At 33.7% G+C, this 17113-nt stretch overlaps 1 protein-coding gene across 1 annotated transcript; it reads left to right on the forward strand.

Moving 5' to 3' along the window:
- Window positions 1-5152: 5152 nt before the first annotated feature.
- LOC132704666 (lipase 3-like) lies at window positions 5153-16909 on the forward strand. The gene is made up of 7 exons (XM_060674826.1): window positions 5153-5333; window positions 10025-10338; window positions 10390-10636; window positions 13009-13170; window positions 14780-14864; window positions 14916-15058; window positions 16717-16909. The coding sequence occupies exons 1-7, from the start codon at window positions 5238-5240 to the stop codon at window positions 16873-16875; spliced, it is 1206 nt and encodes a 401-aa protein (XP_060530809.1). The 5' UTR covers window positions 5153-5237; the 3' UTR covers window positions 16876-16909.
- The last annotated feature ends 204 nt before the right edge of the window (window positions 16910-17113 follow it).

The following is a 17113-nucleotide window of genomic DNA, read 5'->3' on the forward strand; positions in this document are numbered from 1 at the left end:
GCTTTAATCTTATTTTAAAAGTTGTTAAAGAGTTACATTTTAGTTCATCAAGAAGGCGATTAAAGACACGCAGATCCAATATATATCGCAATAGATATATCAATTTTAAAATAAAATAACATAAAATAGTTCAATAGTTTTTTTTTTAAATCCCAACAGGGAACAGTTGTTTTTGAGAGTTACCGGTATTTTATACAGTTTAATACGAATGAAGTTAATGGACCATTGAGTTTTGTTTACACGTTGATAGGGAACACACAGATCATTTCTATGCATGATTTAGTATTTTCATTTTTTCAAATAATGACTTACAGTGATCCTTATTTTTGTGCACAACACAAAGTTCGAACAATCTTTTTTTGAGTTTTAAAGATTCCATCTGCCCCTGAAAAGTCTCCCCACAACAATATACTATATGATATCACGTTAATGAAGTTATTAAAATAAAACGTTAAAGCCGTCTCAAAAGTTATATGTTTATAAGTTTTGGTGAGCCTGAAAAAGACAACCTCTGATTGATCTTATCTTATCTTATAAGAAAAAGAATTGGACTGAGTATTGAGCCTTGTGGCGCTCCAAGCGAAACAAACAAAACAAACGTAACGATTTGTTGTCTGTTGTTAAGGTAAGTTCAAACTTTGACCCCTTATACCGTAAAATTCAAGTTTGTAGGCAAGAAACTAATGGATTGCGCAATCTGCTGTCTGGTGTTAAAAGAATGAATATCTTTATTTTGAGTAAATTTGTTTTATTTTTGAATACATATACTGAGCCCAAATATATGGATAAACATATAAAGAAATACTATTTTTCTGTTTGATACTTTTCTGCTTATTTTTCTCCATTTTTTTTTCTGTCGCCTGTATTCTACTGCCAACTTACGACTCCTGCTTTTCCCAACCATCTTAATCTGGGTCTTCCCTTTCTTCTTTTATCTTTTATCCTCCTTAGTATATCCCTGCCGGTACCTCGTTGTGGTTTTTATCCTGTAATTATTTTCACCTAAATTTGCAAGCCCTAGTATAGCTCTCAGGATTTTTGAAAAAAACTGAAAAATGAGACCCCTTATTATTGAAAATTGGCTATAACTGAGGGACTATGATTCAGATCTCACTTTCTTTTATATTGCGATATAGCCCGCATAGACAGCAAAAACTTTTGTATTTAAGATTTTCATCTGTTGTACAGGGCGTTCCCGATATTCCGTGCTAAATGAGAAATGTGTTAAGTGTCTTAAATTTGCAGATATAAACTTCAAATTAAGCAGAGAAGTAAAAGCCCATGTCCACATTTAAACGATAGAAATTGAACCCAATCAAATTGTACCAAGTATTTTTTAAAAATGTTTGAATTTTTTTTTTTTTTTGCTAATTTTTCCTTCCAGAAAAATATGTTTTCCTCCTTAATCGTTCATCCGATTGGCAAAATTCTGTAACCGGCAGACGCAGAAGATCCAGTGCAATAACATTTATTTCGGGCATTTTTTCGATTATATATAGAGATTTCAAATTATAGGCAAAAATCTAAAAGACCTAGAAAATTGTTCTTTTACAGAGTAAATTAATAGCCGCAAATGAAAAATCGTAAAAATATGGCTAATTGGTTCAAACGGTGTCATAGGCCGCATCAAGAGCTACAATTTTTGTATTTGCGGTTTTCGTATATCACATACGCTGCGCGGGATATTTGAGAAAATCGATATTGAAATCGTTATTTCGGGGGCTGTCAAGACGCGATGACGTCATTGATTATTACGGCGCACTGCATAGTTTCAGAAAAAATTTGTTTTCTCGAAAACCCTATACTATTTTCAAAAAATTCTTGAACCAGGAAACGTGGAAAATCGAGGGCTATAACCTCTACTTCGAACAATGATTGAATCATATACAGGGTGTGTCGTTTATGGGCAAATCTAAAATATCCTATAAATTCCCGTTTTTGTTTTTTACCACACGAAAACGCGAAGCTCTTTCCTTTTATAATAAAAAGCTGCTTCTTGTCCTTCGAGAAATATGTAACAAAAATTTTACAAAGATAGTTAAAAGAACGAGCATTCCGGACCGATACGAGCGTCATGTTGAATGTAAAATCCACAGGTGTATATCAGTTTATTTTTTTCAGATAATTGACGCTGTCTAAATAATACACCACACGTCCTGCGTTTTCCTACCTTTTACGTGTCGACAATGGCCACAATAGCCCACCCCTTCCCCTGAAAACCACCCCCAATCGGTCTGACACAAAAGCCCCGGTCTATCCGCCCCGATCTCGTCCATTCAAAAATCAAATCTATATCATGCGAACCGATCGGAAATGAGTCCTGACGTTTATGTACACAACATGCTTCTGCAATATCACGTTCGTACGTTTGTACGTACGTGTGACACTGGATTAAAGGAAATTCGGTGCCCAAGGACGCACAGAACGTATAGACTAAAGTGCAAACCGAAAATCGCATTTTATCTCAAAGAAATGAGAAAGAGTTTTTTATCCGCTAGCTTTTCTAACAACCCAAACGGAATTAAAAACCATTTAGAATCCTGATAAAGACTTAATTTCATAAATTTCATAAATTGAATTGAGGTGGCTTTTACTTAATGAAAATCTATTTAACAAAATAAATAAGAACTAAAAGTTCAGGTTTTCATAAAATTATATATTTTCACATGACAATTGTTTCGACAACACCATGTCCTTATCAAATGTAATATTTACAAACTAACTGCTACTATATATACCGAAAAATGACATTAAAACCTTAATTAATGTTGTGAGAATTTAAGTTTAATAATGGAGAGGTATTTAAATCTAGTTGATCGTTAAGCAATACATTTGAATGTTTAATTTTGTTAATCTCCATGGCTTCCAATAGATTTAATTTTCTACTTTTTGTGTTTGTGTTTTACTGTGTTTAAGTGTGCAGTATAATTAGAATCTAGACTATTCGTTTTAAACGCTCTTTTATGTTCGTTAATGCGTTTCTTGAAGGATCTACCTGTTTGCCCAATATAGATTTTAGGACAAGATCCGCATTTCAACCTGTAGACACCTGATTTTTGAGATTTTAGGCACTTCGTTTTATTGTTTTTAAAAAATTTTCCCATTGTGTTGTTAGTTCTGAAAGCTATTTTTAAACCACATTTTGACAAATGTTTTGAAACTTTTTCACCCGGTTCTCCTATGTTTGTAATTGTCTTAAATTGTGCGTGTTCTGTATTAGGTTTCGGATAAATAGAGTTTACTATTGTCTGGATTTGTTTTCATTTCTAATTTTATCGATAATAGCCGTTGTTCAGTGTAATTTGTTTAATGATATTAAGTTCTTTGTTGTAATTTTCTGTTGAGAGTGGCGTATTAAGCTGTCTGTGTATAAAAGAGTGAAATGCAGTCATTTTGTGTGTCTATGTGCGTAGGTTTTCTGCAAACACAATGACCCAATGCTAGGTCTGATTTTCTACTGATATGAATATCTAAGAATGGAAGGTTATTATTAGTTTCCAACTCAATGGTAAAACATATGTTAGGGTGTATAGAGTTTAAATGTCTGAGAAAATCTACTAGGGTTTCTTGACCATGAGATCAAATAACAAAAGTATCATCGACGTAGCGTTTCCATAATTTTGGTTTTAGATGAAAGGTGTCGAGAGTTTTCTTCTCAAAGGCTTCCATAAATATATTCGCGATGACTGGTGATAGTGTAGAACCCATAGCTGTTCCCGACGTTTGTTCAAAAATTTGACCGTTATAAGAAAAATATGTTCCAGACAAGCATTTTCAATTAAGATGAGAAGATTCTCGAACTTTAATAAATCTGAAATGATGTTGGTGAAGAGGGACTCTACGTCTAACCACAATATCTTTTGTACTTAATGTAATGCTTTTTAATTGTTCAATGAAGTGAAAGAAATTAAGTACGAAACTGTCAGTTTTCCCTGTACGGGGTTTTAATAAGGAAGATAGATATTTTGCTAGAGAATATGTTGGAGAACCAATGGTGCTGACAATAGGTCGAAGAAATAATCCTGGTTTGTGGATCTTTGGGAGTTCGTAGAGACTAGGACTTTTTGAGTCATGGGAGGTAATAGATTTTTTCACGGAGTCTGATAGAAAAGAAGCCTTAATAAGGTTGCGACCCATAGATGACGAAGGATCTTTTTTAAGTTGACGATTTGATCCGTCTGTAAGAATATCTTAAATCTTTTCCTGATATTAATTTGTGTCCATGACCACCGTAGCATTTCCTTTTTCTGCTTTTAGGATTACGATGACTGGATTGGGTTTTAGAGATTTTAGAACAATGCGTTCAGGCTTTGCAATATTGGATGTCGGTGGAATCGATTTGAAAGTGATATATCAAAGTGAAATAAACATTAAAACTGGAGATGACTACTTCAAAACCCACAGCGAGTTTTACGTTAACAAAACATCACATCATGTTGATTATTTTATGGATTTCTCATATTCAATTCCAGCTTTCTAAAGAAATAATGTGGTGTAACTTCAGTTCTTTTTCAGGCACATATAAATACTATAGCAAGTAGAGCACCTCAAACGTATGGATTTATTACAAGAAATTGTAAGGATTTTAATTAAATATCAGAAGTATACTGGAGTTTTGTTCTTTTATATGAAGTCCGAAGGTTCGAAATAAGTTTCCAAGTTGTTTATATTACCATATCCACAAATCATGTTATGGAATCGTAAAATCTTCATTCTTTACAAAACAGAAGAAACACGTGTGCATTTTTATATATACAAATTGTTAGATAAAATGATTAAAGATTAAGAATTTTTGTTACTATTATTAAAATTCCTGAACTTTTATGAATATTAGCAAAAGACATCAAGGTGTCTGGTATTTTAGAAGTCGCTTTTTCTTCCTCTTTTCCCAGTAACAGTTTTGCGATGGACGAAACGTTCTCAATACTTATAAAAAAAAATGAAAAGCCACACACGTCAGTGTTTAAAATAACTTTTTCTTCCTGTTGCAAAGCAATTATTTACAATCAATTCGCTCTTGACCCAGTAATTCATCATCAAGAGCACAGCAATGTCAAGATAGAAAAATCGACGCCCCAGGTAACATCTAATAGCGTCAGCCTTGATTGTAATTATCAGAAAATTGCAGTTAAATAATACAGCGGTGACGTTATGTGCAAATAGCAGTTAAAACAAACAGTAGAATGCATTTGGTTTTTCGACCGAATGAATATTGATGGGCAAGTAGATTGGTCAAGATGTTCGGGCTTGTAAGGCTAATTGCCGTTTTACTGGCCTGGTTTTCGAAGCATCCCTTGAAATTTATCAAACATCCCGACGCAGGTGTTCTCATAGTAAGTGAATTTATTTTTTTTATTCTTTGTTTAACGTTGAATTTAAAAAATATATTTTATCATCAGTAGACTGGATTTCCTTTGTAGTTTTCGATAGTTACATTCTAAGTTCTAAGCTGGAATGGCATTGTCATGATAGAAAAAGAAATTTTCCAATAGAAAGAGACGGCTGGTTTAGGGGTTTGTTGTTTTTCTCTAACAAACAAATACAAATAAGTCCTTTGAATCCACCTAAATTCACAATTTGACAGTTATAAACAAATCATAGGAGGATAAATGTAAAAAAGAAAGAAAGAAAAAAATAAACACCAGAAAAAGCAAGGGTAAATTCAAAAAGGACTAAAAGAAAATAAAACAAAAACCCCAAGCAAAAAAATGAATAAATAAATAAAAAATAATCGGTTCAGCGTCTCCTCTCGTCGTACTAATTTGGAATGGCTGGCATGATAGAAAAAAAAAAATACCAATAGAAAAGACGGCTGATTTAGGGGTTTGTTGTAAAAAAAGAAAGAAAGAAAAAAATAGACACAAGAAGCAAGGGCAATATTCAAAAACGACTAAAAGAAAATAGCAAACAAACAATAAGCAAAAAAGTAAATAAATAATTTAAAAAAATAATAACAAGCGGTTCAGCCTCTCTTAAAGGCATCGTAATTTCAAATTTAATTTCTGCCTCCTTTTTGCTATGGTGAATTTTAACATTTTCGAGAAATTTTGCATAACAGGGGTGTATTACGGTTTATTTATTTTTAGAAAAAAATTATGTAATTTTTATGAAAATAATCTCTATTTTCCATTGTCCAAGATTAATCCTTTGACTCGTGAACAGCCCTTATATAACACATATTTTCTACAAGCTAACAAAAAATATGCGGAAATATTATTGGGAAGTGTACAGGGTGGCTCGTTTATCTCGAAACCTACGGGGGTTGCAAAAAAATAAATAAATGCAAAAGTTGTTTATATCAAAATTATTTGTTATAATCATCACTTTTTTATGTACAGGGTGGTAAAACAAAATTACAATTCTTTAAATAGAACACGCTAAATTTTATTGCATTTTTGAATAGTCTTTTCAAAGACAAATTGAACGATATATATGAGTATTGGGTCTGTAGATGCACCGTTTCGAACTTACTAGGGATCATCTTCAGAATTCTGTTTATTTTTGAATCATCATTGTTGGGTTGCTTATTAACTTTTTGAACTATTTTCCATTTACTATATGTACGAAAATAATGCTTTTCTTTAGGCAAGGACCATATTAAAATATTTTCTTAAAATACGCGGTGTTACCACGTTTCGCAAAATGATACTTTTCTCAATTTTCTTAAATGAGACATACTGTATATTATTGAATTTTCATATATCCAATAATATAACTTGGCTTAATTGGCAGATGAAATTAAAGACTGGGTATAAGATTTAAGTTATTAAGATATGAAACTGGGAATTAGTTCCTTATCAACTTGTTCGCAACCGTTTTGGAGCAGTGTTAAGAGGTCATACGGATGTTAAATTTTGTTTATAAAATATGGATCCTAAAATTCTAGATGTCTAGATTGCGCACCATACTTTCACTGATCTTCGCTCGTGCTTGTTTACTTGAAAAACACATTTTTTATTTTCTGAACTCCAATAATTCGTATTTTTTCTATTAAATAACACCGCAGATATAAATATTGTTTCACCGGTCCAAATTATATTTTGAAATATGTTACCTAAGAAATGCCTATCCATCATTATATTTCAAAATTAGAGTTTTAAGTGAAAATCTGCTTCTTGTAGTTTTTGTATTGGTGTCAATTTAAATGGTTTATAACTGTCAATTTTCAAAAGTGTGGTTCGTTTTACACTTACATCTGAAGCGGCAAGGCGGGTGGAGGTCATCTAGCTGCTAAAACCGATAGGCTCCTACTTTTTTTCACTAAAACACTGCCATTTGTTCGAAATTGCTGGTACATTTTGGCAAATATTTTTTGCCTGGAAATCGCCTATAGGAAAATTCGACTCTATATTTTCTGAGAGCAAGAGTTGGACTTTTGCTATTGGCGATGTAATATTCTAATAGGTCAACTTTTTCCTCATTCGTATACATTATAGACTCAACTAGACTCAACAAAAATGCAACTTAATAAAATAAATAGAAAATAGTGCGAAAAATACGCTTAAAATATTATAAAACACTGATACCTGTCAAAATATCAGTAATATTACTACAACAATTGTATTCAAAGCTGGTGATTATGTCAAAAAGGTCAAAATTAATAATATCAATTTTGAGTTTATCTCTTTCAATTTTCTATATATTTTTTTCCATTTAAGGATCTTATTGACAATATTCTCAAATTATAAATGTATTATTTAAAAATAATTGCCAATTAAGCCAAAACGGTAAGTCAGAGACCCGTACTAGGTTATATACGAGGGCAGCGCAAAAATTTCCCGGCCTGAATATGAAAGAAACAAAGTAGAGTAACCATTTTTTATTATTTTTCAATATAATCCCCCTTAACTTCAATACACTTATTACATCTCTTTATTAACAACTTTGTTTGTCTGCAAAATGAGCTAAAACAGCCTCTTTTAACTCAACTTCGTCGTTAAACTCCGTCCACGTAAGTCCTTTTTCAAATATCCAAACAAATAATAGTCACTGGGGGCCATATCTGGACTATAGTGAGGATGAACTATCTGTTGGTACCCACACTCTAAAATGGCAGCTTGTGCAACTCCAGCAGTATGGACAGGTGCATTATCGTGCAAAAGACGCACGCCTCTGGTCAGTTTTCTTCAACATTTTACACGTATGCACTTTCACAATTTATGTAATAATCTTGCGTAATATTTACCATTGACAGTGGTATTAGTTTCTTTAAAATCTGTCAAAAGAATTCCTTCACAATCCCAAAAGGTCGTGGCCATCACCATTTTTGTTGACTGGCAGACTCTGAATTTTCTTGGAGGTGCTTTACCCTTATGACGCCAGTATTGATTCTTTTTTCGATAGAGGGTCATAATAGAGAACCATAGTTTCATCTCCCGTCACAGTAGCTTCTATCACAGGCTTCGATTCCGACCCACAGCGTTCCAAAAAATACCGTTTTTGTTGTTTTTGAATATCCGAAAGGTTTTTAGGAACCCATCTTGCACTAACCTTATGCATACCTAAATGATCATGCAGGATTCCACGAACACTTATATCAGAAAGCTTAGTAATTTCTGAGATTTCCTTGACCTTTAAACGTCGATTACTCAATACCATCTCTTCCACAATCGCAACAATATCTTCCGTTATGACCTCTACTGGTCGACCAGGTCTTGAATCATCTTCAAGGGACTCCTGCCCCATTCGGAAACGTTTTGCCCATTCTTTCACTACAGAATACGAAGGAGAACTTTGGCCGTACACACCATCCAGCTTTTCTTTAATAATTTTAGGTGCTTACACTTCTTTTGTCAAAAACTTTATGACTGCTCTATACTCAATTTGCGTTATTTGTCACATTTTTTCGGACACGTCTGATTTAAAAACTATTTGACGCAAGGCTTCAATTTTTTTTCGCAGCCCACTAAAATATATATTTAAAAGAAGACAAAGCTTTATCGTGATGCTGGAGCTTCATCCATGTCAGGCCGGGAAATTTTGGGGCTAACCTCGTAATTGAAATTACGTTTAAAGTGGCTATTCAAAAATGCAAGGATATACAGTGTGTCTTATTTAAGTAAACTGAGAAAAGTGTTATTTTGAGAAACGTGGCAACACCGCGTATTTTAAGAAAATATTTTAAAGTTGATCATTGCCTAAAGAAAAGCATTATGATAGATGGATATGGATGGAAATGATGGGATAAAAGTCTAAAAGGCTAACAAGCAACCCAACAATGATGTTTGAAACATAAGTTAATGAATAATGAATAATGAATAATAAGTTTCTTCCTTTCTTTAGAAATATGTGTCAACCAGAGAATAGAGACATCCCATGACTCTTTTCCCCTTCACTATTCGGTCTTTTATTTCCTTTCTTGTTCGTCCACTTAGTTCCCAGGTAGCTGTATTCCTCACATGACATCACATGTATCTTGTTTTATTACAGTTTACTGTCAGCACCCATCTTGTAAATTAATCAAATAGCCTCCTTGTCATAAACTCTAGGTCTTCTTTATTCTGGGCCACTACAACTTGATCATCCGCAAAGTCCATCCATTTTCTTAAGGCTTCATTCAAATAAATCTTGAGCATCCTTGTCCAAGGCCTTTGGAAACTTAAAATTTTTACGATATGTTTATGGATGAGGACTGCATCGTACGACTTTGTTAGATCGACAAACAAAAGGTGAATTTTTAATTTTAATTAACTTCCCATAGACAGGACCCAGTATGCTAGTGACCAAAATACATCGATAGTTGGCACACTCGTCTCGCTTTCCTTTTTTATTGATGGGTGTTATCCAAATACCAATCTTCGTTATTAGTTATTCTGGAAAAGAGCTCTTTAAGGATATAAGCCTTTTTCAGCAGTTCTCTTGGGGTATTTTCTGGTTCAGCTGCTCCTCTGTTTCTCATTGATTTTATGGCACTCCATATTACGTCTAATGTCCTTGTAGGATATAGCGTCTGGGTGAGCTATAGAGATATTCCTGTCTATCCTCTATCCTCTCAATTCGCTGATTGTTGAATTTTGTTCTCAAGGACCAATTAGTTCCCAAATATGGATATCCCCTGGAGGAACACTCACTAACCACAACTGACGGTTACATCTTGGTAATGTACCGGATACCCTACGGCAAAAACCACAACACCACCAACCCCTACCCGGTTCTAATGGTACATGGCGCCATAGGAAACCCAGAATCATTTCTTTCTCCCAGCCCCCACGCGGGTACAGCTTGGTACCTTGCCGACAAAGGCTTCGACGTATGGTTGCTCGGTATTCGAGGCAGTACCAAGTCTAGAAAGCACAGGTCGTTGGATCCGGATAGAGACAGAGCGTTCTGGGAGTTTGGGTGAGTACGTTAGTACTCAGCATGGAACTTGGACCACCAAATTTGTTCCAGCATCCACGAGATCGGAATATACGATCTTACAGCGGCTATCGATTACATTCTGTCCCGAACGAACAAGAATAAATTGTTTTATATCGGGTACTCGCAAGGTACTACCGCGTTCCTCATTATGGCGTCGGTATTGCCGGACTACAATGATAAAATTTCACTTGGGCTCAACATAGCACCGTGTGCCTTTATGAACTATAATCCAAGCACGGTGTTCAGGTTCATAAGTACCCAATGGGAACTGCTTAAGGTAAATAATGTCGCCCCTTAATTTTGTTAACTTTTCAAATTTAGAAAACTTGTTGAACTGAACTTGCTGACGTTTCGCCAATCGTCCTATTGGTTTCTACTCTGTATCCTGCATATACAAGGTGTTTTGTAATTGAATGTGAATGTTTGGGTCCGTTTTAAAAAGAAAACTTCTTAACCCATATTATCCCAAGCATAAAAAAAATAAAAACATGTTTTTTTGCTCTGAAATTATTTATTTTGTTGCACTTAAGAATACATTACATGTGTCAAAAAATAAATCAAAAACTCGAAACATACAAAAAAATACCGGTGCGTAAACGAACCACTGGGAAAAAACATTAAAAAATTTTTTGGGGCACATAAGATGTAACAAATAATTTATATATATTTTACAAAGCATAAAGTATGTAAATGCACATTACACTTATTACAAACGTAAATTGTGTGGTTGTACCAGATTCTACATCTCCTTCGGGCTTTATTAGCACGAACAATCATGAGCTGACCTTGATTATCATAACGCACTTCATCTATGGCAAGTGCAAGATTTCTTTGAGTAATTGTTTCATCAGTTTTTAAAAGTCCCAAAGTAATGTAATGTTTAAAATCAAATCAATCACTTCGTCATCAAAAAATTGAAAAAATATTTCAAGCGGAGTTTTTCTAGAAAGCCTAATTTTTAGTTCCTCCCTCAAATGATCTAAATTCATCGGATATAGGTGTGTGAGTGTACTCAATCTGACCTTTCTTCATTTGACAGTAGAAGCAAGCAAGCCTGTCGTTTGCAGAAAGCATACGTTTTCATTTGAATTCCAGGGTTTCATCATCTGATGAGTCCCATTCAGGTTCAGTAGTTGATGAATTACAGGACTGTTGAAGGACAGCTGTATCATTCGGTGTATGTAACTCGAAAGTTCCAACTATATCAGTTGATTCCTCAAAGTCTTGTAGGATTTATGTTATCGTTCATATCTTCTTCGTAGGTATCCACGTCGGGTGGAATATAGACCGCGTCAATATGTTCTGTAAATATTTTTTCACGTTATTTTTAACATAAATTTACAAGGAATGGAATGTTACAATACATAAGAATACGTAAATCCAAATAATATTTACGACTTTCATTGTTATTGTCCTCATCCATTACGATCTCGTCTATAGCCACCTCTAATTCCTTTTACGAACTGTCATGTTCACTGCACAAGGCATAAACTAATACTAAAGAATACGCCAATTGTTGGATGTTTATTCTACATGCGCTGACTTTTCTAGACTTGCAATAACAAAGTTTGGCTTCACAGAAAAAACCAGTATATATAGTATACTATTTGCAACGTATGTTCTCTGCGATGTAATCTACAAAAATGGCAATACAAATTCAAAATATTTTTTTTTTACTATTTTGGATTTACTGGAAAATGTGTTACAAATTTATATACCGCTTTTGTTAACATTTGAAGTCATATGTAAGATCTTTCCTTTACACATAAATTAGCGATTTCTGCGGTTTTATATCCTTGAGTAGTGATAATCATAAAATTTCTAAATGGATGTGCAAAAATATTTCCTGGATGTGACAAAAAAATCATAGAATAGGTGGTTCATTAACGCACCACTGGGACAAAATGGGTTAAAACACCTTCTCTGTAATAATTTGCACATTAAAGATATTAAGCGTTTCATCAAAAAATGCACTTCGCCACAATCTTCCAATAGCAATGAGGCCGAAACCAATCCTACACTTGCCACTATGGTCCCTCCTTACATTCAAAATATCACTGACCACATATCAAAAGTTCTAAAGAAGTATAACGTCAAAACCAGATTTACCGCTTGTCCAAAAATCTCTCAACATCAACATCTTTGAGATGTCACGTGTTTACAGCATTCCATGCATATGCGGCAAAGAATACATTACAGAGACCGTACGAAAAATATCAACTACTCTCAAAGAACACGAAAGAGCCTTACGACTAAGACAAATAAGCCCATCAGCTGTTGCCGAACACAATCACGAAACCGAACATAAAATGTTATTCTATAAAACTAAAATTCTTTCACGTAATCAATTCTTCTACCAACGAAAAACCCAAGAGTCTATAGAAATATATAAACAACCTAACAATATTAATCGTGACTTATACCTCTGATTTAGCTTCCCCCCCCTCAAACAATATACAAACAGGTACAGAGTAAAATACGCGCCAGTTTCAGTCAAGCTCTGAAGAAGCCAACAGGATGATTGGCGAAACGTTAGCAAGTATCGAGTTTTTAGTTACCAACTAGTGTCCTTCAGAAAAAAATATATATTAGAAGACTAGAAGAAGAGTCTCTGCAATTTGCTAAGTCGTGACTAAAATTTTGTTATAGCATATTTTGGATACACTCGGGTTACATGAAATTCCTTCATTGTCAGCGGCCAACTTCATAAAGGATACCATGGGACTGCTGTGTTCTGAACAAACGATATTCAAAGACTTATGTTTCATTATAATTTATACCGGAGGTGAAGATACAGGACAAATTAACAGCGTAAGCGAATTAAACTGAACAAGACAATACAAATTGAAAATAACCTGTAAGAAATCAGGTAAACTTTAATTGTTATTTGTTTATAAACTTTGTCGGCTCAAACGAGTAGATTGAGGGGTTCAAAACATTAATGAAGTTAACGAGTTGCGAAGAGGGTGTTACTTTATTAGCTATATTCTAATTCATGTCTTGTACAAGTCAAAAAGCAAGGTAAATAACATAAATATATAAACAGTGTATTAAGTACAGCACAATTTTACAAAATGTATACATCATTTAAAGTATTAGTTGTGTTGCTTGTACACAATTCGAAAAGTATTTTTGAAATTCAATTTTCTCTTAAAAACCAGTAGACTGATGATCTCTCTAGAGACAGTTTTACTGCTCTGTAAGCAAGAGAGTTGAAAACCAATGATTTTAGGGTCTGATGGTGATGTGAAATGACCCAGAATGACTCAATGTTAAGTCTGATTTTGTATTGATAAGAATCTTAAAGATTATTATTAATTTCTAATTCAGTGGTGAAACATATATCAGGCTGTATAGGGTTTAAATGCCTAAGAAAATATCGGAGGAATTCTTGACTATAAGGTCAACAAAAGTATCATCATAATGTTGGTTTTAGATGGAAGATGTCGAGAGTTTTCTTCTCAAAGTCTTCCATAAATATATTCGCTATGACAATATGACGGAACTTCCAGTAAAATCTGAAAAGCGTGTACCCCAGTGGTTGCAGAGGCTATTTATATTTTTTTGAGAAAATCTTTGGACTCTGCCAGACTCTTTCAAATTCAAGTTTCTTTGAAGAATTGGTTTGAATCTCTGCTACCACCATCATATAATCAATCGGTTTATGTTGTTCCAAGTTTTTCCATAAATATTTTTTAAATGTTTTTTTTTAATTCTCTTTTGCGAGAAAAAAGCACAAAGACTATCAGTAGTTTCACCATAGGACCTCATGTGGTAGCTTATACCAGAATAACATAATGAATACGCATTGAAATGATCGAGTTGCTATTCAGAATGACTCACAAAAACTTTACAGACTTTCTTCGTAAGGAAATCTGTTGTTTATAGATAGTTTTAAACGTATTTAACATCAAACCATGTCTATGATGACGCTTAATGCCAATAAAATACGCCCCCACTAGTAATACGTACCGACAATTGGTTTATAAACAAGAGGAGCAAGAGTGGTCCCAGAGTATTGCGTTGGTGCACTCCAGTGTCGACGTGATAGTTCAGTAAATTATGAATTTGTATTATATAGTGTTCTGGTAACGTTGGGTGATCGTTCTTATGAGTATAAATAATTTTTTTTTAAACTCTCCACTTTTGGAATTTTTGTTTCGCAATACAAATAAAATTTAGAGTGTTTAATGCTTCCCTGACCTAGAGGCTGACACACTGACGTGTGGGGAGCAAAAAGAATAACTTTTATATTGGCAGCATGACCTTACAAGAATGGAATGCATTGCCAAACAAATTTCCATAATGTCTTGCGTCATTCACGCTTTCTTGTTATCTTTAATTTTGAGTACTTTACCGCCTTTCCACTGTAGAAGAAATAGTCAAAAAACGTTTGACATGATTAATTTGAAATGTTTAGTTGACTCCGCAATTGCTGTTCACCCAAATACCGTCGACCACGTCCCAGCGACCATTCCTCCATTTTTTGCAGCTAATGAAGTCCGGTAAGGGGTAAGCTTTATGCACGTTAAATGTCCTTCAGTATTTTTTTGCAGAGGAATTCTTGTATTACGATTTTGGAAGGGAAGAAAATTTAAAAAGGTACGGCCGGAGCAAACCACCGGTATATAAACTCGAAGATATTCGGATTCCGACAGCTTACGTCTATTCGGAGCATGATACGTTTTGCGACGCAAAGGTATACCTCATCAGTTATTTTTAGATTTTTTTTTCGACATACATCATAGACTTTTCGTTGGATAACATTTTAATTGGCTGTAACTTTTTTGTTTTTAGAGATATCAAGGTAAACAAAAAAACAAAATGTAGGGTTAGTGGCCAAGTGACGTATCCTGTGTATTATATATGTGTTTAATAGAATATCTTACATTACAATGATGTAACACACTTTATATTTTAGTTCACTTGTCTTTGACAAATCGGCAAAATAGGAAATTTTTATATAATTTCTTAGACAGCTGTGACTGACTGCACCAACAACAATTATTTACAAAGTAAAGTAGAACAAAAACGCTCAAAATGAAAAGACACACTAAAGTAAAAAATTCTTTAACTATTCTAAATATTGCTGTATGTGACCACCATTTTCCTGAACACATTTCTCATACACTTTAATTGTATAATGTCTTGCATTAAGTACAAAGTAAAGTTGTTGTTTTTTATCCATTTGCTGAACTTATTGGATTTTATTGATATGTTCAGAACATAATAGAGCAAAAACCATACAAGTTTTCTACAAAAAGTTTTTGTCAATCGACCGACCTTAATCCATTCTATACCTGGGTGTCAACAGCTTTTGATTGCTTACCTTAAAAAATAGGAAACAAATCGTTAGGGTGACGTCTCTGAACCACAATGGTCATTAACGACTCACCTGCCAATTCAGATTACGTATAGTTTCTTTATGTGATAGGAGTACTCAATCGATGGGTGAAGCAGAAGAGTGATCAAATAATTTTAAATTAAATGAAAATAAATCATCTAACTCAAACCAAATGTTCTTACTATTTTTTCCAAACTTTTTTCTGAGAAATTTTGACTTGAGTGCCTTTCTTTTCTCAGAAACTCTGGCTTAACTCATAATTTCTGACATTTTTCTCAGAACTTCTGAGAAAGGCTGACCTTTTTCTTAAAAATGTTCATGTTTTTCTCAGAAATTCTGACTCAAGTCAGAAATTCTGCCTTTTTCTCTTAGAATTTTTAAGCTAAGTCAAAAATTCTGGCTCTTTCTGTCTTGAAATTCTGTCTTGAGTCAGAAATTCTATCTATATTTCTCAAAATTTCGGACTTGAGTCATAGATTCTGACCTTTTTCTCTGAAATTATGACTTCTAAGTCAGAAAGCCTGACCTTTTTCTTAAAAATGTTCATGTTTTTCCCAGATATTCTGACTCAAGTCAGAAATTCTACCTTTTTCTCTTAGAATTTTTAACTTAAGTCAAAAATTCTGGCTCTTTCTGTCTTGAAATTCTGTCTTGAGCCAGAAATTCTATCTATATCTCTCAAAATTTTGGACTTGAGTCATAGATTCTGACCTTTTTCTCTGAAATTATGACTTGTAAGTCAGAAAGCCTCACCTTTTTCTAAAAAATGTTCATCTTTTTCCCAGAAATTCTGACTGAAGTCAGCAATTCTGCCTTTTTCTCTTAGAATTTTTAACTTAAGTCAAAAATTCTGGTTCTTTCTGTCTTGAAATTCTGTCTTGAGTCAGAAATTCAATCTATTTCTCTCAGAATTTTGGACTTGAGTCATAAATTCTGACCTTTTTCTCAAAAATTCTGACTTGTTCCGAATGATAAATGACGATCTATAACTGACATGTCAACTTACGTTTCAGGGAGCAAGAAAAATAATAGAAAGGACTAGTAGCAAGCACGTGCATAGAATCCAAGTGCCATTTGGTCATGTGGATTTCATTATGTCCGACAACTTGATCCAGCAAGTCGGGGAACCCATTTACAATTTTTTAATAAATTATACCGCTGATATAAAGTAAAATACGAAAAAATAAAAAAAAATTATTGTCGCGACCTCTTTATGAATTATTTGAATTTGATTTTGAATTTTTATGAATGAACAACTAGTCAGAAAAAAAATCTATGTAAAAAATTAAATCTGGAAGTTATTTATTTCTAGCGGTGGGCCAAGACACTAAATAGGATGTAAAAAATAAACTGAAAACTGCCTTCTTACTAATTGAATGTCTCCAAATGTCAAAATGAAAATCAAACTTT

The sequence above is a fragment of the Cylas formicarius genome, unplaced genomic scaffold (assembly GCF_029955315.1).
Source record: "Cylas formicarius isolate icCylForm1 unplaced genomic scaffold, icCylForm1.1 PGA_scaffold_7__23_contigs__length_41026272, whole genome shotgun sequence".
NCBI lineage: Eukaryota > Metazoa > Arthropoda > Insecta > Coleoptera > Brentidae > Cylas > Cylas formicarius.

Coding starts and splice junctions, on each gene's coding strand:
- LOC132704666 (XM_060674826.1), top strand. CDS start 5,238: ATGTTCGGGCTTGTAAGGCTAATTGCCGTTTTACTGGCCTGGTTTTCG. Junction 5,334..10,024: donor CCGACGCAGGTGTTCTCATA/GTAAGTGAATTT, acceptor TTTGTTCTCAAG/GACCAATTAGTTCCCAAATA. Junction 13,171..14,779: donor ATACAGGACAAATTAACAGC/GTAAGCGAATTA, acceptor TGAAATGTTTAG/TTGACTCCGCAATTGCTGTT.